Genomic DNA, 26,420 nt, shown 5'->3' on the forward strand with positions numbered 1-26,420 from the left:
TCTCCTCCACCGCCCCCCCCCTCCCCACCCTTGCCACAACTCCACCCTTGTGCCTGCCTCATTTCAGACACACAATAAATCCAGCCAGTGCTTGACTAGGGAGAGGAGAGTGAAGAAGAATAAGAAATACCATCACTCGATTTGACACTCCCAGCCACCAGCTCCTCGAGGTCATCCTGCAAAGCCATCTGCAGTGTCCCCCTCTGAAAGTCAGCAGCCTTCCACTAGCCATGCTGCAGCCACTGGGATTGCACTGCATAAGAGCACTAGGTCAGGCAAAGTCACACGCAAGTCACTCATTAAGAGAATGCACAAGGGTCATTAGATGATATTTTGATGCAATATTGGATGGATAGATGTATCAAGCTGGATTGGAAAGTTTACTTTGTGGTGACTTTTATTTCAGCATTGTGGCCAAGCGGACGCCGTGATGGTCAGTAACGCGGGAAGGTAAGGTATGGGACAAATATTGAAAGGGAAATTGGAGTTGTGTTCACTGGTACCACAGGCGGATGATTTCATCCCGGATATCCTGGCCAGAAAGAGGTTGTCTGGGGTGCTTCTTTCTGTTTCCTCCTCTTCTGCTTATTCCTCTGTCTATGAACAGCTTTGTTGCCTCTGCTCCATCTCTGTGATGTTGCTGCCCAAGGGAGACTACAACTAGAGTCCCCAGGACTGTGAGCAAGTGATTTTCTCAGAGGGGTTCCTTTAACAACCAAAGCCTTGCAAACATCCAGCAGCACTCCCTGCACTCCCTTCGCACTTTAACAACTTTTTAATTATATTACACCAAACCACTACTCCAATAAAATGTAAAGAAACCAGTCGAAAAGCAAAAATCTAAGTTTACCTGAAAGTTGTGTGTGTCCCTTTTAAGAAGTGCAGGCAGCAGCTCTGTAGTACACTCTTCCATGAGTGATTTGGAGAGGGCCTTATCAAGAGCGGTGAAGTTTGAAATCACAGATCGTGCGTCAATTCAGGTGTTGCCGGCGATTGACATAACGATCTGGATCATTTCAAAATGGGAAGCGAGCGCAGGCAATGGCACCACTGCTGACCTGCCCAAAGTGGCGGATGCCACATTCCGCACCGGAAGCAGGTGGCAGCGAGGTGGCCACCATTTACTCTTCCGAATCAGCCTTAACGAATCAGTCCAAAAAGCACCAATTTCCCGGCCTGAGTCTTTATTGCTATCAGGCAATCAGAACTTTAAATCCTCCCATGAAGTGCACTCAATCTCGCCTCTTTCAGTGGTGAGTTTCCTGAGCCCCGGGAAACCCATGCTGGAGGCGTTAAATTCAAGGACACGACTGCTGCTAACGAACTGGAAGTGGTCTGCGCATATGCGCTGCCTGTTCGTCGGGAGCAGGTTCGCTTATAAAAATTAAAAAAAATGTTAAACTGGGAAGGGAGCAAGCTGAAAAAGCCAGAAAGCCAGAAAAGGAGCAGGCACATTGGTGTGATCATCTTTTTAAAAAAAAAACAGAAGCATCATGCTTCCAATTGTTGGAGTGCGCAGTACAGTTCTGCCCAGCTTCTGGTTAGTTGGCAGCAGTCACACTGTAAATTCAAATCCCTGTTGAAATCTCTTTAAATTTACCTCTTTAGCCTGCGATAATGATCGACCCGCCTACGATAATGATTGACCCAGGTGCAATATTGAGGAAGGTCTGGTGTGTTCCTAAAACGAGAGATGGAAGAGCAGCAGAATATTATGAACTTACAATTGGCACCTACCCTTCCATTTTACCATCTCTGGCTAATTCAACTGTGGGCCTTCCCAACAGTAGGAGTGCTTCTGTCTCATTGTGGATTTGAGGCCTAATTTTGGGTGGCCCAGCCTCTATTGCCCATTTCTTTCATACTGTGGGTCTGCAACAACAATGTGTGCAGTGTGAAAGGCCTGTATTTAGCAGTGCAGCCCAGATATTAGAAGGCAGAGCACGCTAAGGTGATGACAGATGCTGCTACTAAAGTAGGAAATCAAAGACATAAATTTCAAGGGTGAGCATGCAGGTAAGGTTGTGAGGCAAAGTTCATTTGGAGGTGTAGAGTGAAGCTAGAAAAGTGACCATACTATTCAACTATTCTGTTTACATTGCTGCTGGCCTGGCAGAGCATTCCTATGTGCTGTTCAGTGAGCGCCCTGAAGACAAAATGCAGCAGAATGAGCCCTTAGCCAAATTTTCTGCCTGTGACTTCCCCGTTACATGAAAAAATTAGCAAAGAAAATTCAAAAATCTAGCCTGAGAATTCTGCTCTGATCAAGTTAGATTTTGTGGCCTCAAGGAACAGGCCAGATTAAGAACAGCTCTGTGGTAATAAATAGCTTTCCTCAAGGCCTTTTATGTCTGTTAGCAATGAGGAACCAAAATGTAAACAATCCTTTACTTATAAAATAATATATTGTGTGTTACCACAGCGACCATTTTATGGTTGCTACTCAGACTACTAAGGCCACAATATGGTGGGCAGGAAGTGTGCGCACATTTCGAGACAGAAATGTGACACCCAGCATATTGGGTATGAAAAGAAATTATGCAACCTTTATCTGTGTTTGCATATGCAAATAAGGTACCTAACACCTGTTTGAGATGCCCTCTCCAAGACTGATTTGCCCTGAGGCAACCTGCACCACCATAAGCTATACTTGGGGGAATCGGCTAGGACCAACCAGGATTGTAAATGATTTCTTGAACATGGAGCCAGCAAGAGCACGGGAGCTCATCCCGATCTCCCATTAAAGTAACCAATCATGACCACTCCCCGTCACCTCCACTCCCCGTCGCCTCCATTTCCCGTCATCTCTACTCCTCATGACTTCGGCACCCAGTAACCGAATTTCTGGAATCGCATATTCTCCAAAGTATATATGAAAGTGACACAGCTATTCTCTTCGTATTAAACTATTATTTTGGCAGGTAAATTATTTTCTTTTCACTAAAAATTGTATACCCTCTTGATTTAGCTGGCACTTGAAGATTTAACTTGAATATGTTATTGTATAGTAATTCTATTTTAAGTAAAGTGGAAATCAAAATTTAGAGATTGGCACAATTTGATACACTCTTCCGTTCTGCAAATTATTTGTAACAGAGTGAGTGAGTCAGAGGTTATGACCTGATCCACTGTGTGCTGTGGGACTATGTCTCTTTAGCAATCATTGTGAGCTTTTATCTCAGCATGTGCTTGGGGACTCAATAAGATAAAGCTGCCCTGGGAGACTCAGTTCATTCACTTTGCACAGTGAGGGGAAATCTCTGTTTTGCTTCATATCATGTCAGGAACAAAGAGAATACTCTTCTCCTTCCTGCAGGTTCTGCTACTTGCATATTCATCTGCCGAATTTGTAAGTCAATTTCTGGGAAAGGTATCAATGAATGACTTGTATAAGTTTAATTTTACTGCTGTGAACATGTGATAATATTCTACTTTATTTTTTATCACAGGCTCCATCTGAAGCAGCTTGTTGCATTTTAGACAGCCGTTTTGTAAGTAGCAATTTACTATGCTGCCTGACTTTTGGATGGAAACATCAATATTACACCATTTTCTTTCTGTTATGACAATTTAGGGTGAATTCTGCCCAACAACATGTGGAGTCGCTAACTTTTATCAAACGTTTCAAGAAAAGGTTTACTATCAACTGAGCACAATTGAAAGAAATTTGAAAGGCATTCAAAATCTAACCACTATAACACAAAATCAGATTGAAACCGTCGAAGAAAGCAATACTGTCATTAAGAAACAATTGCCAAGTAATAATTCCATGTTAACTTATTTACACAAGTTGAAACGCACTTATTTAAAACCATTTTGAATGACTCCCCTGCCAACGTGTATATGACTTTTACTTGTATTCTTATATTTTAAAGATGTATACATCCAAAGGATTCGTGACATACAGACAGAGGTTCTGAGGTTTGAAAGAACCAGTGGAGACAGAGATATTGAAATACAGTAGGTACAAAATTATTATATTCTGAAAATAAAGAAATCAGGGAAAAGTATTTGACTTTTTGTGTGTAAGCAATCATCTAAAAGAAGACTAATTTTGTTTTTAATTATTCCAATTATCCAAGCTTTTTTTCTCGTTGATAAAGGGCAAACTGTAAAAGCTATAAATCTGAACTAAAAGCAAAATGTGGTGTGAGTACAGAGATGGCTGTGAGTATCTATAAAAAAGAGAAAAGCTGAGATATTGTTTCGGTGTTAGTTTTTTTTCCCCTAATAAGCTAAATATACATTAGACCGTATTTATTGGTAGAAATAATGGTGAGGCTGTCAGCGCTCACCATTATTTACGTGGAAATCAGACAGTAACTTGTGGCGACCGGACATGCGCAGTTAAACGTGAAAATCCGTGAATTGCTGACCGAGATGCCCTGCTCCTTCAAAAATGTGTGATAACAGTAAGAAATACAATGAACGGTGTGAAGTTGCTGTATTTACCTGATATATATGAACTAAATTTGCCAAAAAAAGTTAGGGCTTGTCCATTCCAGTGTAAGTACCTTTTTAACACATGATAAGTCTTAATTACTGCCAAATAACCTTTCTGGCCCTGAAAATTAACTTTTATAAGGGTGGCATCTCATTCCTTCATATTTTTATTATTGTTGGAGATAAAAAATTAAAACAGTTACTTAATTATTTTTTTACTTTTTCTTTCTCTTTTATGTCTCTCGCTTAAGCCTATCTTTACTTTCCCCTCTTTATTTCGCTTTCAGTACCTGATTTGACCTTGAATTAAATATTTTGTCTTCTACTTCTGAGTTCAGACTCTATACTGCTTATTAATGATTCTTCAATCTGATTGGTTAAGGAGATACACAGTTGTTTGGCCTGTTCACATAGGTCACAGGTGGCCCATAGAGGGCGCTGCGCTGTTTGGCTGACAGGAGCTTCCAGTGCAAAAGCCCATAGAAAGTCAATGGCCAAGTGCAAGTGTGTTCATTCACTGCTGAATGCAAAATCCAGCCCATTGGATTTTTACAGGATAATTGGTACCCAGAGCCCTTTAATCAAGCTCGAAAAATAAGAAAGAATGAGACATCAGCTTAATGCGTTTTAATCATATTGCGCAACCCACTACATACAGTGACCATGAGATTACTGCTACAGACAGATAATCACAGGCGATCCATCAGGAAAAGTTGTAAGCGCGTAGTTCTAACCTGCTTACGCGGATTACGGTCACATTCCTCTAACCTTTTGCGTATTGTACCATTTATAATGTTAGTAACGTCTTGCTAGCATGATGGCAACATGTCAACACGTCTGTTATTTTTATTTTCAATATTATATTTAATTATAATGAATACATACATCATCTTGTAAATTATGTTACCCTCTTTATTGCTTTCCTCATGGTTTGTACCTTACAATCCCATCTTTTCTCAACTAGTCTATTGTATTTGTAAGTCTCTTGATCAGCTCCTTCCTTCTTGAATAGGTTCCGAGAACACATTGGCCTGGAGCTTCTGCTCAATTCTACCTGAAATTGGCCAAACCAGATGAGGAGAAATTTCTTCTCTGAGGGTTGTGGATCTGTGGAATTCGCTGCCTCAGAAAGCTGTGGAAGCTGGGACATTGAATAAATTTAAGACAGAAATAGACAGTTTATTGAACGATAAGAGAATAAGGGGTTTATGGAGAACGGGCAGGGAAGTGAACCTGAGTCCATGATCAGATCAGCCATGATCGTATTAAATGGCGGAACAGGCTCGAGGGGCCATATGACCACCTTCTGCTCCTATTTCTTATGTTCTTACGTTCTTATTAAAAGATCGAGGAAGTTCAAGCGCAAATTACGTCCAATGCAAATTGAATTTGTGTGATCTTTTGCGCTAGTTTAAAAAGCCACAAAACTGGCCACACCCCCCAGTTTGAATTAATCGCCATGGCAAGTTTCTGTTAACTACGCCCATTTGCAGGCCTGCGAAGAGGCTCTTCAAATTAAGCTGGATCCTTTGGGTGCAAGGTCACTAAAAGGCATGTTTTAAAAGCTTTTGACTACATATTTTTTAAATTTACGAAGAAACTGACTACTGTACACCAATATAATTAGCAAATGGTTCTGGATAGTCTTTTTAAAGTCATTCTCACTTATTTAAAATGCAGTTACTCACAGATGGTGGACTATATACCCTGATTAAAAATACTTATTTTTTGGGATAAACCCATTTCAACTGTATTAATAAAACTGTTACCACTCTTAAATATATCAAGGAATATTTTTCAAGCCAATTTTTTAAAAAAAACCTGATATTTTGAAACACTGTCCGATTGTGCAGGTTCATGGCAGAATATAATGTGTAGTGTATGGAGAAAGAGTCAGACTGAACACCCCGTGAGCTCAAAGTAAAGTGTGACCTTAGTCTTTTATTGCAGGTCTCCAGAATGCCTTTCCAACCTGTGAAGCTTCCTTAAATACCTGTGCTCCCAAGGGATTATGGGATCTCTTGGGACTCCAAGGGATGAGCCCTCTGGTGGCTGTACAGAGTTAAATACAAGTTTACATGTTACTAACACTTCCCACCCCCCCCCCGCTCCCCCACACCCCCAAAGTCAATAGTGTAACTATTTACAATGTGAGTCGATCTGGGGCCCTTCTTGCCCTGGTTGATCGTCTCGGTGTGAAAGCTGGTGTTGTTGAATCATTTGTTGGGCCCTCACTGGGCTGCTGTGCAACTGGCCTTGCTGGGTTGCCTGGTGTATTGGGCCCTGCTGGGCTGCTGTGGATGATGGGTTGTGCTTCGTGGTCAACTGTGGTGTCTGTTGCCACTGGTATATATGTTGGGGGATCAAAAAAGGTCTGGTCCAAGGTGGGTTGTTCAGGATAGTCTGTGAATCTGAGTTTGATCTGGTCCAAGTGTTTCCGGTGAATGAGTTCATTTGAAAGTTTGACCCGAAACATCTTTGGCCATGACTGTGCCGGGATGCCACTTGGGACCTTGTCCATAATTTAATACAAATAGAGGATCATTGATTTCAATCTCGCGTGACACATTTGCACTATCATGGTATGCACTTTGTTCATATAGATCAGGGTGAACTAAAGAGAGCCTTGTCTTAAGTGTTCTTTTCATGAGCAGTTCAGCAGGTGGGATCCCAGTGAGAGAGTGGGGTCTCGTGCGGTAGCTAAGCAGGATTCGGGATAGGCGAGTCTGCAGTGAGCCTTCAGTTACCCTCTTCAAGCCTTGCTTGATGGTTTGTACTGCTCTCTCTGCCTGACCATTGGACGCTGGTTTAAACGGGGCAGATGTGACATGTTTGATCCCGTTACGGGTCATGAATTCTTTGAACTCAGCACTGGTAAAACATGGCCCGTTGTCGCTCACCAGGACATCGGGTAGGCTGTGTGTGGCAAACATGGCCCGCAGGCTTTCAGTAGTGGCAACGGACGTGCTAGCCGACATTATCTCACATTCAATCCACTTGGAGTATGCCTCCACAACCACAAGGAACATTTTATCCAAGAACAGGCCTGCATAGTCGACGTGTACCCGAGACCACGGTTTGGAGGGCCAAGACCATAAACTTAGTGGCGCCTCCCTGGGTACATCGCTTAACTGCGAGCATGTATTGAATCTGTGAACGCAGGACTCTAAGTCCGCATTGATACCGGGCCACCACACGTGGGATCCGGCTATCGCTTTCACCATTACGATGCCTTAGTGAGTACTGTGGAGGTCCTTGATGAAGGTGTCTCTGCCCTTCTTGGGGACTACTACCCGATTGCCCCACAGAAGGCAGTCTGCCTGTATAGACATTTCATCTTTGCGCCGCTGGAATGGCTTTATTTCTTCCTGCATTTCCACTGAGACACTGGACCAGCTCCCGTGAAGTACATAGCTTTTGACTAGAGATAATAAGGGGTCCTGGCTTATCCAGGTTTTGATCTGCCGGACAGCGACGGATGACTGCTCACTCTCAAATACTGCCATAACCATGGTTAGATCTGCGGGCTGCGCCATTTCCACCCCCATGATGGGCAATGGCAGTCTACTGAGAGCATCGGCGCAGTTTTCTGTGCCTGGCCTGTAGCGGATGGCGTAGTTGTATTCCGGCAACGTGAGCGCCCATCTCTGGATGCAGGCCAATGCGTTGGTATTTATCCCTTTACTCTCGGAGAACAGGGATATAAGTGGCTTATGGTCAGTTTCCAATTCGAATTTTAGCCCAAACAGGTATTGACGCATTTTCTTTACCCCATAGACACACGCTAACGCTTCTTGCTCAATCATGCTGTCGGCGCTCTCGGCCTTTGACAGACTCCTGGATGCATAAGCAACCGGTTGCAGTTTCCCAAAATCATTGGCTTGTTGCAATACACACCCGACGCCATATGACGACGCATCACACGCTAGTACCAAACACTTACATGGAACATACAACACAAGCAATTTGTTTGAGCATAACAATTTTCTCACTTTTACAAAGGAATTTTCTTGGCTTTTGCCCCAAACCCATTCGTCCCCTTTTCGTAGTAAGTCATGCAGTGGTTCTAACAGTGTGCTGAGACCCGGTAAGAAGTTACCAAAGTAGTTCCGGAGTCCCAGAAACGACCATAGCTCCGTCACGTTCTGTGGCCTTGGTGCGTTCTCGCTTGCCTCCGTCTTCGCGTTGGTGGGCCTGATGCCATCTGCTGCAAGCCTCCTTCCCAGGAACTCCACTTCAGGCGCCAGGAAAACGCACTTCGAGCGTTTTAATTTGAGCCCTACGCGATTGAGTCGACTAAGAACCTCCTCCAGATTCTGCAGATGCTCGACTGTGTTCCGACCTGTGATCACGATGTCGTCCTGGAAGACCAAGATGTGCGGGACTGACTTCAGTAAGCTTTCCATGTTTCTCTGGAATATCGCCGCCACCGATTGGATTCCAAACAGACATCTGTTAGAAACAAAATTACCTTTGTGCGTGTTGTTGCAGGTGAGGACCTTCGATGATTCCTCCAGTTCCTGCATCATGTAGGTTGAAGTCAGATCCAGCTTCGTGAACGTCTTTCCTCCCGCCAGCATTGCAAAGAGGTCATCGGTCTTTGGTAGTGGGTATTGGTCCTGCAGGGAGAAACGATTGAAAGTTACTTTGTAATCGCAACAGATTCTGACAGTGCCATCTCCCTTGAGGACTGGGACGATAGGACTGGCCCTCTCATTGAACTCGATCGGGAAAATTATGCCCTCTCTTTGCAGCCGGTCTAGCTCGATCTCTACCCTTTCTCTCATCATGTACAGTACTGCTCTCGCCTTGCGATGGATGGGTTGTGTCCCCGGAATTAGGTGGATCTGCACTTTGCTCCTTGGAATTTCCCGATGCCTGGTTCGAACAGCGAAGGAAATTTGTTTAAGATCTGGGCACACGAAGTGTCGCCAGCGGGCAATAGCGCTCGGATGTCATCCCAGTTCCAGCGTATCTTTCCCAGCCAGCTCCTGCTGAGCAGCATGGGACCATCGCCCAGTACCACTCAGAGTGGTAGCTTGTGCACCGCTCCATCGTAGGAGACCTTTACGGTAACACTGCCGATTACAGGAATCAGTTTTTTCGTGTAAGTTCTTAGTTTCGTACGAACTGGAGTTAAGACTGGCCTTGAGGCCTTGTTGCACCACACCTTTCGAAAGTCTTTTTGCCCATGATGGACTGGCTCGCGCCCGTGTCCAGCTCCATTGACACCAGGAGTCCATTTAGTTCCGCATTCAGCATTATCGGGGAATAATTCGTGGTGAATGTGTGCACCCCACGTATCTCTGCCTCCTCGATCTGAGGCTCTGGTTTGTCGTGATCCTCTGCGGATCTGTCCTCCTCTGCAACATGGTGGTTTGCAGGTTTAACAGGCTTTGCCGCTCACCTGCACGCTTGTTGGAGGTGTCCCATTGTTCCACAGCCCTTGCAAACGCATCCTTTGAATCAACATGAATGGAAATGATAAAAACCCCCGCAGCACCAACAAGTTGTTAATGGCCTTGCATTCATCATCCTTAATGGTGGACTCTGAGACATCTGCAGACGTGTAGCTGCAGGTATGCGTGACCTGCCCTGTACGTTACGATTCAAAAACAACATCACTTTGTTCATAGTACTTGTAGCAGCACTTGTGTGCTGAGAGATTTGCTTCGTATTGTCACTGGTGACAATGAACGCCTGGGCTATTGCTATGGCCCTACTCAAGGTTGGGGTCTCTACAGTCAAAAGTTTGCGAAGTATGGTTTCGTGGCCAATGCCAAGTACGAAAAGTCTCTGAGCATGTGCTCCAAATGTCCTTCAAATTCGCAATGTCCTGCAAGGCGTCTTAGCTTGGCGACATAACTCGCCACTTCCTGACCTTCAGACCTTTTGTAGGTGTAGAACCGGTACCTCGCCATCAGAACGCTTTCCTTCGGGTTCAAATGCTCACCGACCAGTGTGCACAAGTTGTCGTATGATTTCTCCGTGGGTTTCACTGGAGTGAGCAGATTCTTCATGAGGCCATATGTTGGTGCCCCGCAGACGGTGAGGAGGATCGCCCTTCATTTGGCAGCACTCTCTTCCCCATCTAGCTCGTTGGCCACGAAGTATTGGTTGAGTCGCTCCACAAAAGTTCCCCAATCATCTCCCTCCGAGAATTTTTCCAGGATGCCCACTGTTCTCTGCATCCTTGGGTTCGATTTCTGTATCTCATCGCCAGTTGTAGTGTATGGAGAAAGAGTCAGATTGAACACTTTGAGCTCAAAGTAAAGTGTGACCGTAGTCTTTTATTGCAGGTCTCCAGAGTGCCTCTCCAACCTGTGAAGCCTCCTTAAATACCTGTGCTCCCAAGGGATTATGGGATCCCTTGGGACTCCAAGGGATGACCCCACTGGTGACTATACAGAGTAAATACAAGTTTACATATATAACAATATGCAAATGCGTTTGGGCGGAAACTTGAGCAAAACAAAATTGTGAAAACTAGTGCCATTTTGTACGCAATTTGAGCCCAGATCGTCGCTTGCACCCAAAGTGGAAACACTACCCCTCTGTACTTGCAGACTATTAGCAATTAATATCTGTCCACAGTTTCTGAGCTAAAAATGACTTCTTAGAACCTGCTTATATTGCAGATTCTAAGTTTTACTATGGGTAGGTATCTTTAATATTGATAACTGTTTAATAAATAATAATAACTTTTATTTATATAGCGTCTTTAACATTGTAAAATGCCCCAAGGCGCTTAATAAAGTTATTAGAATTATTATGGTCTTCTCACCTGGCTTATCCCTGCCTACACTCAGCAGTCGAGCCTGGGGCTGATTCCCTGATTGGGTGATCCTGACGAGGAGTGAAACTTACAGGAAGTATTAGTCAGGACATCATGGGCCCACATGCGCTTGATTCAATGGATGAAAAATCTGGAGACATAGGCCAGCGATTTCCCGACCAGTGTTCCCTGCAAGCTCTTAACGTCCGATTAGGGAATCAATCCTCCTTTGCCAGAACAAATGAAGGTGTGAATGAGTTCTACTAAAAGGTCTGCACCAGAAACAATAACCTATCTTTTCTCTTTAAAGATGTTGACTGACTTTCTGTGTATGTCCAGCATCTTCTGTTTTGATCTTGACCTGCTGAGATCCTGTTACTATTGTGAATGTTCTTGCCTTTCACCATAGATGATGCATGTAATTTTTTTTTTCAACAGGCAATTGGAAAGCATAGTATCAGTGAACAATGAAAACATCAATAATTTGAAGATATTAACCCAACAACTTCAGGACAAGTGCAGCGCGTCATGTCAAGACACTGTTCAAATAAATGAAATGATGGGACGAGGTTAGCATCCCCTGTTAAATAGTTACATTTGTGAATGTATTGAGATTCTATTTCTGCCATTTATGAGTTTAAAGATCACCTCAGAAATCTCTTTAATTGGGTAGTTTAATGCTTTTTTTTATCCTAACTCGTAAGCTAACTTGCATCAAGTCCCATTCACCCATCACCCCTGTGCTCAGCAACCTTCATTGGCTCCCGGTCCAGAAATGCCTTGAATTTAAAATTCTCATCTTTGTGTTCAAATCCCTCCATGGCTTCGCCCCTCCCTATCTCTGTAACCTCCTTCAGCCTTACAACCCTCTGAGAACTCTGCATTCCTCCAAATCTGGCCTCTTGTGCATTCCCAATTTCCTTTGCCGCATCATTGGTGGCCATGCCTTCAATTGTCTAGGCACCAAGTTTGAAATTCCATCCCTAGAGCTCCACCTCTCTACCTCTGTCTCTTCCTTTAAAACACTCCTTAAAACCTGCCTTTTTGTCTTAATATCTCCTTATGTGGCTCGGTGACCAATCTTATCTCACAACGCTCCTGTGAAACGTCTTGGGATGTTTTACTATGTTAAAGGCGCTATATAAATACAAGTTGTTTATTATAGTTTTACTAACAATTATTAATTTTTCAGCATTTTACTATTGAAAAATATTGACTTTTTTGGTAAGGTGTAATTGTAGTTTACTTACAAGCAATCAATGAGCTATAATATGATCCTATTCAGACTGCCAAGATATCGCTGACCAAGGCGCTACAACAAGCGGCCTGTACTACGTCAAACCACAGCAAGCCCGCCAGCAGTTCTTAGTATATTGTGAGATAGACTCAGCTGGGAGAGGCTGGACAGTGCTGCAAAGGGTAAGTTACACCACAGCTAGCCTATTGACAAGCAGACTTTAAAAAAAAAAAAAAAAATGCGATAAAAGGTACCATCATGCAACGCTCTGCTAATTTCTTTCAGCGACTCAATGGCAATGTGGACTTCTCCAAAAATTGGATTCAGTACAAGGAAGGGTTTGGGTACTTGTCACCCGGTGGTAACACTGAGTTCTGGCTTGGTAATGAGAAGATACATTATCTAACTACACAGTCTACTGGACCCTTTCTGCTGCAAATAAACCTGAAGGACTGGTCAAATCAGCAGAGGTAAATATTGATTTATCCTTGTAAACACTAAAATATATGTGCTGTCATTTATAAGGATAAAAAAAAAACTTACTGAACAAAATGGTATTAGTGTTTAAAACAACATCTGTGTTTGATGAACCAAGTATTTGTTATTTGGTTTATTTTGTCATATTTATAGAAACTATGATTTAATTTTATTTCGCTGACTTTTGGTGAGGTTGATGCCTCTCTCCCCTCCCTCCATGTTTCTTATCATTCTCCAATCAAAGGGCCGTCAGTGGGTCTCTCAGACATCTTGGTTAAACCACTCTGTTACTCCTAATAATAAGTCATGCGAGGCAAAAGCAAAAGACAGAAAGGAGATGAGGAAAAGTGGAGGGCAGAGAAACCCAAGGCAAAGAACAAAAAGGGCCACTGTACAGCAAAATTCTAAAAGGACAAAGGGTGTTAAAAAAACAAGCCTGAAGGCTTTGTGTCTTAATGCAAGGAGTATCCGCAATAAGGTGGATGAATTAATTGTGCAAATAGATGTTAACAAATATGATGTGATTGGGATTACGGAGACGTGGCTCCAGGATGATCAGGGCTGGGAACTCAACATCCAGGGTTATTCAACATTCAGGAAGGATAGAATAAAAGGAAAAGTAGGTGGGGTAGCATTGCTGGTTAAAGAGGAGATTAATGCAATAGTTAGGAAAGACATTAGCTTGGATGATGTGGAATCTATATGGGTAGAGCTGCAGAACACCAAAGGGCAAAAAACATTAGTGGGAGTTGTGTACAGACCTCCAAACAGTAGTAGTGATGTTGGGGAGGACATCAAACAGGAAATTAGGGGTGCATACAATAAAGGTGCAGCAGTTATAATGGGTGACTTTAATATGCACATAGATTGGGCAAGCCAAACTGGAAGCAATACGGTGGAGGAGGATTTCCTGGAGTGCATAAGGGATGGTTTTCTAGACCAATATGTCGAGGAACCAACTAGGGGGGAGGCCATCTTAGACTGGGTGTTGTGTAATGAGAGAGGATTCATTAGCAATCTGATTGTGCGAGGCCCCTTGGGGAAAAGTGACCATAATATGGTGGAATTCTGCATTAGGATGGAGAATGAAACAGTTAATTCAGAGACCATGGTCCAGAACTTAAAGAAGGGTAACTTTGAAGGTATGAGGCGTGAATTGGCTAGGATAGATTGGCGAATGATACTTAAGGGGTTGACTGTGGATGGGCAATGGCAGACATCTAGAGACCGCATGGATGAATTACAACAATTGTACACTCCTGTCTGGCGTAAAAATAAAAAAGGGAAGGTGGCTCAACCGTGGCTATCTAGGGAAATCAGGGATAGTATTAAAGCCAAGGAAGTGGCATACAAATTGGCCAGAAATAGCAGCGAACCCGGGGACTGGGAGAAATTTAGAACTCAGCAGAGGAGGACAAAGGGCTTGATTAGGGCAGGGAAAATGGAGTAGGAGAAGAAGCTTGCAGGGAACATTAAGACGGATTGCAAAATTTCTATAGGTATGCAAAGAGAAAAAGGTTAGTAAAGACAAACGTAGGTCCCCTGCAGTCAGAATCAGGGGAAGTCATAACGGGGAACAAAGAAATGGCAGACCAATTGAACCAGTACTTTGGTTCGGTATTCACTAAGGAGGACACAAACAACCTTCTAGATGTAAAAGGGGTCAGAGGGACTAGTAAGGAGGAGGAACTGAGGGAAATCTTTATTAGTCGGGAAATTGTGTTGGGGAAATTGATGGGATTGAAGGCCGATAAATCCCCAGGGCCTGATGGACTGCATCCCAGAGTACTTAAGGAGGTGGCCTTGGAAATAGCGGATGCATTGACAGTCATTTTCCAACATTCCATTGACTCTGGATCAGTTCCTATCGAGTGGAGAGTAGCCAATGTAACCCCACTTTTTAAAAAAGGAGGGAGAGAGAAAACGGGGAATTATAGACCGGTCAGCCTGACCTCAGTAGTGGGTAAAATGATGGAATCAATTATTAAGGATGTCATAGCAGCGCATTTGGAAAATGGTGACATGATAGGTCCAAGTCAGCATGGATTTGTGAAAGGGAAATCATGCTTGACAAATCTTCTGGAATTTTTTGAGGATGTTTCCAGTAGAGTGGACAAAGGAGAACCAGTTGATGTGGTATATTTGGACTTTCAGAAGGCTTTCGACAAGGTCCCACACAAGAGATTAATGTGCAAAGTTAAAGCACATGGGATTGGGGGTAGTGTGCTGATGTGGATTGAGAACTGGTTGTCAGACAGGAAGCAAAGAGTAGGAGTAAATGGGTACTTTTCAGAATGGCAGGCAGTGACTAGTGGGGTACCGCAAGGTTCTGTGCTGGGGCCCCAGCTGTTTACATTGTACATTAATGATTTAGACGAGGGGATTAAATGTAGTATCTCCAAATTTGCGGATGACACTAAGTTGGGTGTCAGTGTGAGCTGCGAGGAAGATACTATGAGGCTGCAGAGTGACTTGGATAGGTTAGGTGAGTGGGCAAATGAATGGCAGATGAAGTATAATGTGGATAAATGTGAGGTTATCCACTTTGGTGGTAAAAACAGAGAGACAGATTATTATCTGAATGATGACAGATTAGGAAAAGGGAAGGTGCAACGAGACCTGGGTGTCATGGTACATCAGTCATTGAAGGTTGGCATGCAGGTGCAGCAGGCGGTTAAGAAAGCAAATGGTATGTTGGCCTTCATAGCGAGGGGATTTGAGTACAGGGGCAGGGAGGTGTTGCTACAGTTGTACAGGGCCTTGGTGAGGCCACACCTGGAGTATTGTGTACAGTTTTGGTCTCCTAACCTGAGGAAGGACATTCTTGTTATTGAGGGAGTGCAGCGAAGGTTCACCAGACTGATTCCTGGCATGGTGGGACTGACCTATCAAGAAAGACTGGATCAACTGGGCTGGTATTCACTGGAGTTCAGAAGAATGAGAGGGGACCTCATAGAAACGTTTAAAATTCTGGCGGGTTTAGACAGGTTAGATGCAGGAAGAATGTTCCCAATGTTGGGGAAGTCCAGAACCAGGGGGTCACAGTCTAAGGATAAGGGCTAAGCCATTTAGGACCGAGATGAGGAGAAACTTCTTCACCCAGAGAGTGGTGAACCTGTGGAATTTTCTACCACAGAAAGTTGTTGAGGCCAATTCACTAAATATGTTCAAAAGGGAGTTAGATGAAGTCCTTACTACTAGGGGGATCAAGGGGTATGGCGAGAAAGCAGGAAGGGGGTACTGAAGTTTCATGTTCAGCCATGAACTCATTGAATGGCGGTGCAGGCTAGAAGGGCTGAATGGCCTGCTCCTGCACCTATTTTCTATGCTTCTATGTTTCTATGACATAGGCTCATCTCTGGTCTGGCTTTCTTTTCCAACTTCTGAGAAGCACCTCACCTTCGCCCGATGCTTCCCCTCCCCCCACCCCAACAGTCTGACAGTACCAATATTATAAGCCTGATGCAGATATTATGGTGCAGTTATATGCCTTGATTTTACATAATGAGATCATGCATTGATACAACTAATTAAGGAGTGAGGTTACCAATCTAATGGCATATCAAATTTTGACAAGTGATATGAGACAATCTCAAGGTACAGCCTACTCCTTTTAATTGAAAGTCAGTTAATTATCCGATAATTTGATTTCTTTTTAACACTGAATTCTCATTTTGCTGGAAAATTTAATTTTCTTAGTATAAAAAAAACAACGAAATCATCAGGAGTAGACTGTGGTCCCAAGCCATTTCATCTTCACAGTGGCTGCTGACTTTTTAAATTACATATTTAAACTTTTCATTTTTCAAATTGTCCTTTTGGCTCTTCACTGCACTAAACGTTTAACAGACATTTGGACACCAGTGAGCGGAGCTCAAATTTATGCAGGTGTGCTTATACTAAGAAGGACATAGGATGGTCTCTCTATGGTCAATGTTTACCAATTTTTCTTCCCCTCTAGATATGCTACATATATGGATTTTAAAGTTGGAAGCGAAGAGGACAAATATCGTTTGCGTTATAGCTTTTATGAGGCTGGAGATGCTGGAGATGCCTTTGATGGGATAAACTTTGGAGACGATGTCAGTGATAAATTCTTTACGGCACACAATGGAATGCAGTTTAGCACTCCAGACGCTGATAATGATAGGAACGACGACGGCAACTGTGCTGCACAGGATCAAGCCGGCTGGTGGATGAACAGGTGCCATGCAGCAAATCTTAATGGCAGATATCACAAAGGTAAAACTTCTCGCCGACAACACAGTCCCATGAACGATGTGTTCGGCAAAAATTAGAACAGGTTTCCCATGACTGACTAGCAATTCATTGCAAAAGACATGTTAACCCTGATGTCAGGTCAGGGTTAGGTTTTCAGAAGTACACAAGGCTAGGAAATGTTGCACTATCGCTACTGTTTTTGTCATGAAATGAAAACGGAAATAATTGCAAGGGCTTGGTGACATATTATACACATATCCTGGTAGTTTTTGCAATGTAGCAGCAAAGCCCCCATTCAAAGCCCATGGTTTGAGTCGCAGCTAAAGCTGACATTTGGCTGCATTGAATGCATGAGCACTGTTTTGGTTCTCCAACAGACCATTAATTATAGGACCTTGTGGTACTCCAGCGCAGCACCTGAGGAACAAAAGTCGCAAGGAGACATATTCCATCATACCTGTCTTGTAAAATCAAAGTGATGATAATGGTAACTGTGGAAAAACTTGATGCCTAACTAACTGCAGAGTACACAAGCACAAAAATGGGCACTCCACTGCAGCTTGCCAGATGGAGTGGGAAATCGTCTGGTTCCCACGCTGACTTTACTCGCAGGTCAAGCCTGGGAGGAGAGGCGATCAAGGGGGGCTTGGGGAAGGCCTCGCAGTAGGTGGAGTTTTTTGTGGGCGCAGGAGGTGCACCCCACAGAAATTGAAATTGAAAGATTCCTCAGCCATTTTCTGGGCAGCTTCCAATGCTCATTAAGCTACTCAACATGTGATACAAATGGGCAGAGCACAATGCAAACTGTGCCCATTTACACCTGAAAATTGCAATTGTGAACCTACAACCACAATTTGCATATTTAAGCAGCATTCCACCAGCTGCTCAGCTATTTACAGGCCTGTTTGAAATTTGCATCAGGCAGGCTTTGGTCATCAATGGGTCAACCAAGGTGCCCCCTCCGAATTCGCAACTGCCAGCCACCTGTTTTTAGGTGAGAAGCAGGCAGCCGGCTGTTGAAAATCACCCCCAGTGATTCAGGAAGTTTCACAAGCAGGATGTGAAAAATGTTAGGATTTATTCTGCTCCTCTGATGGGTACGTTGCTCTAATTCATTACTTAGTTTGATATGAAGCCATGCAGAATCGGAATTTCTCAGTTTCGGTTCCCCATGTGTGCCGAATTAGCTGATGTTAGCCAGGGCAGGAGTGGATGCCACAACGGTCCTGAGTAAACCTGTATTTGGGAGGGAAAGAATCAGCCCAGAATTCCACTACTGACAGCTAGCTAGTGAACCCTGCTGGTTCTTCAACAGACCATTAAGATGGGCTGAAAAGTCCGGTCTCGCAGGGTCTGTATGAAGTGCACATGGACCCGGCGAGGCCTCGCAAAAGCCGGGTTTTGGGGTTTGTTGCCCATGCACCGAAAACCGGCTTTTCTGATCTCTCAAGATTTCTCTAGACTCCGCATCCCCGGGAGAAGGACATCCGTGCGGGAGAGATTGGGCTATTTGCCCAACTCATGCCCAGCGAATATCCTTCAAACTTTTACGCCTAGTAAAAGCAGGTGCATAGCTTACTTTTACCAGCATAAGCATTTTAAAATATATAAAAATTTAATTTAAACGCTCATTTTTATTTTAAAAACCTTGTCCATTAAGGCAAGTATATTTTTAACACTATTAAAACACAATGGCCCTGAAATCCCGGTTCTGGGCTTCCTGCGGGCGGTCACCTGAAAAGAAGAAAAAAGATGCGCACTTACCTTTTGCTCGGGCGCGCACCAGCGATGAATGTTTTAGGCCTCTTCTGCATGTGCATCGGGGTGCATTCATGTCTGAATGGATGTAAAGCTGGAGCTGGAGTCACTTGGGCCTGGACACCCAATCAAGGTAAAGTATTCTCATTCATAATAATGGGAACTCCGTAAGTAGAAGTTCTCATTATTATGAATGAGAACCCCTCGCCCCAACACCCAAACACAAATAAAAGATAATAAAACACCCCACATATTTAACATTAATTTAAATTTAAATTAATAAATGTGTTAGAAAAAATATATATTTTGGGGATTTTTTTTTTTAAAGTTTGTAATTAGGGTTTAAAATAAACTTATTTTAAAGTGGACAGGATTTTTAACATAGAAATGTGTTTTTAAATTTTATTTTTATATGTTTTAAAACATAGCCTACTTTTACCAGGCGCAAGAGTTTTAAGGACATTCGCTGGGCAAGAGATGGGCAAATAGCGCAATCTTGCCTATACGAATATCCTTCTCCCCAAGATGCGTTGGATCTGTCAAGCCAGAACTTGACAGATTGGAAAAGCCGGTTTTTGGCGCATGCACCTTGTGCGCCGAAAACCAGCTATTGCGATGCCTCCCCGGGTCCGTATACACTCTGTACGGACCCAGTGAGCCCATTTAAAAAAAAAAAATCTAAAAAAAATATTTTTTCTAAAACATTTAATTTCAATTTATTTTAAATATGTCAGGTGTTTTATTTTTATTTATTTATTTATTTATTTATTTATGCTGTGTTTCGGTTTTTTAGGCTTTTTTCTCATTGATAGCAATGGAAACTCGTACAAATGGAGTTCCCTTTTTTATCAATGAGAATACTGCACAGTGATTGGTGGACCAGGCCCACGTGACTCCAGCATGTACATACGTACCTCAAAGTCATTTCCTCATGCGCTGCACAGTGAATCTAGGCCTCCGACCGGGATCCTATGTTCCCTTGGGACCACCGGATACTTTTGTAGATTTGTTTTGGGTCGGAGGCATTCGTGTGAAGGAAGCCTCCGACCGTAATTTTCCCCCCAATGTCTTTGTGAACAGTGGAAGAAAGAGATGGTTGAGCTCAACTATAATCTAACCCCCTACTCCCCTCCAACATCCCAGTTGAATGTACTGCTAATGTTCAGAGTGTGGCTCAGACATAAAAAATGAGTACATGGATAAGATACTCAAGAACCCCAATGTGAGTCACTTAGCCAGTAAATATAACATGCAGCTCATAATTACACAGAACTACGTAGAATTCACAGCACAGTAACAGGCTATTTGCCCAACTGATCTGTGCCGGTGTTTATGCTCCATTATCTAACCCTATCAGCATATCCTTCGATTCTTTTCTCCCTCATGTACTTATTTAGCTTCCTCTTAAATGCATCAAAGCTGTTCACCTTAACTGCTCCCTGCGATAGCATGTTCCACATTCTAATCACTCTCTGGGTAAAGAAGTTTCTCCTGAATTCTTTATTGGATTTAATAGTGACTATTTTATACTTATTATGTGTGCCTTCAGAAGAGAAATTAGGAAAGAGAACATAAACAACATTTATAGATTCACTACTCAAACATATGTTTTCATGGCGCCACCAGAGCCGTAGTGTCGAAGAATTATTATTGAAAACGATTCATTTTTGTCTCTGTTTCAGGTGGAGTTTACACAGCAGAGGAGACTGCAAGTGGATTTGATGATGGAATTATCTGGGCGACATGGCATAATCGCTGGTACTCCCTTAAAGAGACCACAATAAAAATCATCCCATACAGGAAATATGCGTCATTACAAAAGCAGAGACAAACACAACAGTCTCAAAGAACGAGAGGCGATTTTCATTGATTCAAATAAAATCATCTTAGCAGTGACGTAATATAGCTTCCAGCTTATCGAGTTGTGAATGTTTTGAGTTTGTATAATACTCATAGTAAAAGTAAACATGCTGCATGCTCACATTAAACTAGCTGAGACCAATGTAAAGGACCCATTGTGTTCCAACCCAAAATCCTGTCTTTATTCTTTTTGGTTGCCAAAAAATCTGTTGTCATGCGTTTCAGCACCTTCTGTTTTTAACTCCGACTTCCAGCAGTGACAACTTTTCTTTGTAGGAGTGATTCCACAAATGAGAAGTGCAAAATCCTGGAATCATTTCCATTTATCTTTACTGTTTGATTCATCACCAATTCAACAAGTCTGGCTGCTTTGTATTTTCTTTGGGTGCCTTTATTAATAAAGTCATGATTTTTCTCATTCTTATCTTTGCCACCTTTTTTTAAAAAGAAAAGCACCAATTTTAACTCAGGGCAAGAATCGGATGAGCAGAGGCGAAGTCTAGTGGCAATCACTATTGACCTCATCAACATGCAGCACCATCACAGTGAGGCCCCGGCACCGTGTGCCTCCAGCAACATCAGCCCTCAGCACCACGGGGCCCCGGCACCGTGTGCCTCCAGCAACGTCAGCCCTCAGCACCACGGGGCCCCGACAACGTGATCCCCTGGCACCATGAGGCCCTGGCACCACAAGGCCCCGACACCGTGAGGCCCTGGCACCATGAGGCCCTGACAACGTGATCCCCTGGCACCATGAGGCCCTGGCACCACAAGGCCCCGACACCGTGAGGCCCCGGCACCACACGGTCCCGACCATGTGAGCCCCCAGCACCACGAGGCCCCGACGACGTGAGCCCCCAGCACCACGAGGCCCCGACAACGTGAGCCCCCAGCACCACGAGGCCCCGGCAACGTGATCCCCTGGCACCATGAGGCCCTGGCACCACAAGGCCCCGACACCGTGAGGCCCCGGCACCATGAGGCCCCGACAACGTGATCCCCTGGCACCACAAGGCCCCGACAACGTGATCCCCTGGCACCACAAGGCCCCGTCACCGTGAGGCCCCGGCACCATGATGCCCCGGAACCACAAGGCCCCGACACCGTGAGCCCCCAGCACCATGAGGCCCTGGCACCACAAGGTCCCGACAATGTGAGGCCCCGGCACCATGATGCCCCGGAACCACAAGGTCCCGACACCGTGAGCCCCCAGCACCATGATGCCCCGGAACCACAAGGCCCCGACACCGTGAGCCCCCAGCACCATGATGCCCCGGAACCACAAGGCCCCGGCAACGTGAGCCCCCAGCACCATGAGGCCCTGGCACCACAAGGTCCCGACCATGTGAGCTCCCAACACCACAAGGTCCCGACCATGTGAGCTCCCAGCACCACAAGGTCCCGACAACGTGAGCCCCCAGCACCACGAGGCCCCGACAATGTGAGCCCCCAGCACCACGAGGCCCCGACAACATGAGCGCCCCGACAACGTGAGCCCCCAGCACCACGAGGCCCCGACAACGTGAGCCCCCAGCACCACGAGGCCCTGACAACGTGAGCGCCCCGACAACATGAGCCCCCAGCACCACGAGGCCCCGACAACGTGAGCCCACAGCACCACGAGGCCCAGGCACAGCGAGGCCTCCTCACCATGAGGTTTCTTCACTGTGAGACTCTGGCACTGGGGAACTATAACATACTTTATTAAATTAAGAACTTTACTGGATAAACTAATTAGTTAATATAGCTATAACTAATCATTTGAATAAAAACTTTAACTAATTAAATTAATTCAGGTTATGATAAGCAAATAAATAAAACGAGTAGAGATGGCAGGGCAAACTATGTATTGGACAGTAGTATGTGGGAGTTTGTGGGCAGTGAGACTGTCCCGGATTCTCACATCTGCAGGGAATGTCTTTGCCTTCAGTCACTCCGACTCAGAGTCATTGAGCTGGAGTGAGAGTTAGACACACTCCAAAACATGCGGGAGGGTGAGGGATTTCTGGAGAAAACAGTCACATCCCAGAGGAAAGCACAAGTTCAGGAAAGGGAGGGTGTGATTGTTAGCGAGCTGGGTAGCGAGGACTTAAGAAAGATTGAGAAGGAGGTCTCGCAGACATTGGTCCTGTCCAACGGGTATGATGTACTCGCTACCTGTGAGGACAAAGAGAAAGACTGCAGGGACCATGACGCAGAAGGCTGTCCAAGGGGGTGAAGAGCAGAATAGAAGTGTGGTAGTGATAGGGGATTCTATAATTAGAGGGATAGATAGCATCCTCTGCAGTCATGAACGAGAAACCTGAAGGGTGTATTGCCTACCTGGTTCCAGAGTAAGGGTTATCTCGAGGCAGCTGTAGAGGAACTTGGAAAGGGAGGGGGTAAATTGAGTTGTTGTGATCCATGTTGGAAGAAACGACAGGTTAAAATGGAGCAGGTCCTGCTGAGGGAGTATCCGGAGTTAGGCTCTAAATTAAAAAGCAGGACCTCAAAGGTAATAATCTCTGGAATATTGCCCAAGCCACATGCAAATTTGCGTAGAAACAGTCAGATCAGGATAAATACCAAATGGTTAAAGGGCTGGTGTGGGAAAGAGGGGTTCCTTTTCATGGGTCACTGGCACCAGCACTAGGACAGGAAGGAACTGTACCAATGGGACGGGCTCCAGCTGAAGTGGGATGGGAACTGTGTCCCAGCGGAAAGGGTAAATAGCGAGGTGGCCAGACTTTAAACTAGTAAGATGGGGGGAGGGATCTACAAGAAATGAATCCAGCCTAAATATAAACAAAACAGGAAAGGAGAGCATAGAAAAGAATAAAGTAAGGGAAGACATTGATGGCCAGGGAATAAATAGAATTGTACAACAGAATGCACAGTGTCCGTAATAAAACAGCTGAATTGGAGGCAATAATATGTTTTGAGGAATCAGACGTAGTAGAGACATGGCTACAGAAAAATCAGGACTGGGAATTAAACATTGTAGGGTATAACATATTTAGAAAAGATAGAGCGGGGAAAAGGGGAGCTGCAGTAGCTGTACTTATTAGGGATAACATAATGTCAGTGATTAAAATCTATGTTTGAGTTTCAAAATGTATTCAAAATATGACCAATGTAAGCTTACTAATATTGCAAAATTTTAATGCAGTAAAATATTCAAGTTGGTTTTCCATTTATTAGACCGCTGCCATACTTCCAAAATCCATGGCTTCAACATGCTGGGAGTGGGTGTTGGATTCAGGTGAGCAGCCCCCACCATCCCTGTGATTTTCTGTCTATTAAGTTCATTGTGCCCTCTCAGCAAATGAAGATAAGACCACAGTGACACAGCAGGCAAGGAGTGGGAAGACATCCACACAATCACAGTCATCCCTACTTTCATTTTGACAGAACAGGTTGGATTCTTCTCCACAATCCTTCCCTAAATGGGGTAATGATAGCGATGGAGAACGAGGCAAAATAAGCAAGCGAGGCCTATTGCTGCTCTCTTGATCTTGGGGGTTCTTCTACCTCTTTAAATGTACAGTCTCCTCTTCTGATACACCAGCAATGTTTCCACAAAAGGATCACCAGTATTTTACAGACAGGAGGCAAAGGGGCTTAACTGATATTTTGCATGCAGCCAGTGGCAGTTCCAACAGTGTGGAGGGAGGGAAATTAAGGTTGGGGGAAGCAGCAGCAGGTCTTGCTGCCTGATTTTCCCCACTGATTCTGCTGCTAACCCATTCGCTTTGGGATGAGTTAATGAAGAGAAATCCAGTCCTGTCGGAATACTGGAAACTTGGTTGGCGGGGCGAGCATAAATTGGTTAAGATACTAGAAAGTCATACGCTGTTCAGAACAGTAGATGTGGACCAAGTGGTGGGTGGGTTGTATTTTACATAAAGGACAACATAAAGGTACAGACAAAACAAGGCCTCAGAGAGGACATGGGATAGCTGAATCTCTTTGAGTAGAGCTAAATGAGGGAAACAGTTTCTACTACTGGTAACATTTTGCTATGGATCTGTTCTTAAGAAACTCAAGGATATTCTGGCAGAACCACTGGTACAAATATTTTGAGGATATATAGGAGGATTGGAGAACGGCAAATGTTTTATTTTAAAATGGATCCGGAGAACTATAAGTCAGTTAGTTTCACATCGGTACCAGATAGAATCCTAGAATCAATTGTCAAGGTAAAGCTAGTTGAACATTTAAGAAGAAATAAGCTAATGGGCAAAAGTCATCATAGATTCACAAAAAGGAAGTCATGCCTACCAATTGAATTCACTATTGTTTGATGAAGTAACTAGAGATGTAGATAGGAGAAACAGTGTAGATGTAGTTGACTTGGGTTTTAGTGAACTTTTTAATAGGATAAGGTGTCTCATGCAAAACTAGTTCAGAAGATTAGCAGGAATGGTATTAGCAGCAGTATGTTAAGATGGATTGAATTAGGAAACAGAGATTCTGTGGAAATGACATGTATTCTGGGTGGAGGGGCTTGGTGAGGGCACACTGGGTACTCCAACTTTTTCATAAATAATATTAAAGAGGGCGTCAACAGCTTGGGCTCTAAGTTTGTGGATGATGCCAAAATAACAAGGGTGGTTAATATGGTGAAAGATGGCAATGGAGCTACAAAGAACTGGGGGGAGGAGCGAAATTGGTTTATACCCCATTTGGGGACAGTAACTGAGTCGGGGCGGGACTTCTTGCGCCCGGCGTGGAAGACCCATCCTGGCCGCGAAATTCAGGTTACTGCCCCTCATAGGATGTGGAGTGCAATGTCACACGTTCCAGTTCCTGTTGAAGCAGTATCCGGGGTGCTACACGGGCGAGATTGACAGTGCTATGCAGCTCCTCCACGTTTTGTTGACGCATTTCACTGCCCCTCCCCTTCCGTTAAAGGGTAGGGCTGCTGCGAACTCTGCAGGAGTGCCGTGCTGCATGATCGTGGCATCAATGGAGCATGGGACGAGTGATGAGTCGGCCAAAGAAAAAAAATTAATGGGCGCGGTGCAGCACACCTCCTCTTTACGTTCTGCCCCGGGAGCGGAGGTCGGCCTAGTTTGAGACCCGTGAGTCTAGCGCAGGCATCACCCGCGGCAACCTCACGGGGCGCTAGGCAATTTCCGTCACGGGGCGGAAAGGGGTTGTCGTCGGAAGCAAAGGGGTCATCGCGCATGGCACTACTAATGGGGTGCGGCGCTACTGTGTTCGCACCTCCACTAACTCCTGTGCAATTTTGTGGGAGCAGGTAGAGCCCCCTCCCGCCCTGGGTGAAAACAGTTTTGTCCCCCATTAGCGCCACCAGAGGCACTAATGGAAGGTGCAGTACAAGGCCCCTTGGACTGTTAAGGGAGGTAGGCCTTTCGTAAGCAGATGCAGTTTAATATTGATGGTTAATAAATTCAATGTCATGTATTTAGGGATACAAAATAAGCAGAAGGATTATGGGATTCATCAGAAGAAACTGACAAAAAGAATGAAAATAGGGACCAAAAGTAATACTAGATAAGGCACTCAAGCCAAAAAGCCAATAAGAAGCTTCTGTCAGGACAGCAAATGAGAGGCTAGTTTGTGTGAAAGAATGAATAAAGCGTAGATTGAAAGAGGCTGTATAAAGGTCAAGCCACAGCTGGGGCCTGAAATTCCTGGAGACCT

At 44.3% G+C, this 26,420-nt stretch overlaps 1 protein-coding gene across 3 annotated transcripts in view; it reads left to right on the plus strand.

Moving 5' to 3' along the window:
• The window catches only part of fgg (fibrinogen gamma chain), a 47,405-nt gene extending 26,256 nt beyond the window's left edge, over positions 1 to 21,149 (plus strand). The window contains exons 1-9 of one of the 3 annotated variants that reach the window (XM_070864515.1): positions 3,211 to 3,349; positions 3,450 to 3,491; positions 3,575 to 3,758; positions 3,876 to 3,960; positions 11,657 to 11,787; positions 12,504 to 12,637; positions 12,741 to 12,925; positions 16,894 to 17,174; positions 20,594 to 21,149. In XM_070864515.1, the coding sequence (XP_070720616.1) occupies positions 3,278 to 3,349; positions 3,450 to 3,491; positions 3,575 to 3,758; positions 3,876 to 3,960; positions 11,657 to 11,787; positions 12,504 to 12,637; positions 12,741 to 12,925; positions 16,894 to 17,174; positions 20,594 to 20,781 (1,302 nt within the window). In that variant the 5' untranslated portion in view covers positions 3,211 to 3,277 and the 3' untranslated portion in view covers positions 20,782 to 21,149. Of the gene's footprint in view, positions 1 to 3,210; positions 3,350 to 3,449; positions 3,492 to 3,574; positions 3,759 to 3,875; positions 3,961 to 11,656; positions 11,788 to 12,503; positions 12,638 to 12,740; positions 12,926 to 16,893; positions 17,175 to 20,593 lie in introns of those variants that run through there. The other 2 variants (XM_070864523.1, XM_070864532.1) reach the window with 2 other exon arrangements.
• The last annotated feature ends 5,271 nt before the right edge of the window (positions 21,150 to 26,420 follow it).

The sequence above is a fragment of the Pristiophorus japonicus genome, chromosome 2 (genome assembly GCF_044704955.1).
Source record: "Pristiophorus japonicus isolate sPriJap1 chromosome 2, sPriJap1.hap1, whole genome shotgun sequence".
Taxonomy (NCBI): domain Eukaryota; kingdom Metazoa; phylum Chordata; class Chondrichthyes; family Pristiophoridae; genus Pristiophorus; species Pristiophorus japonicus.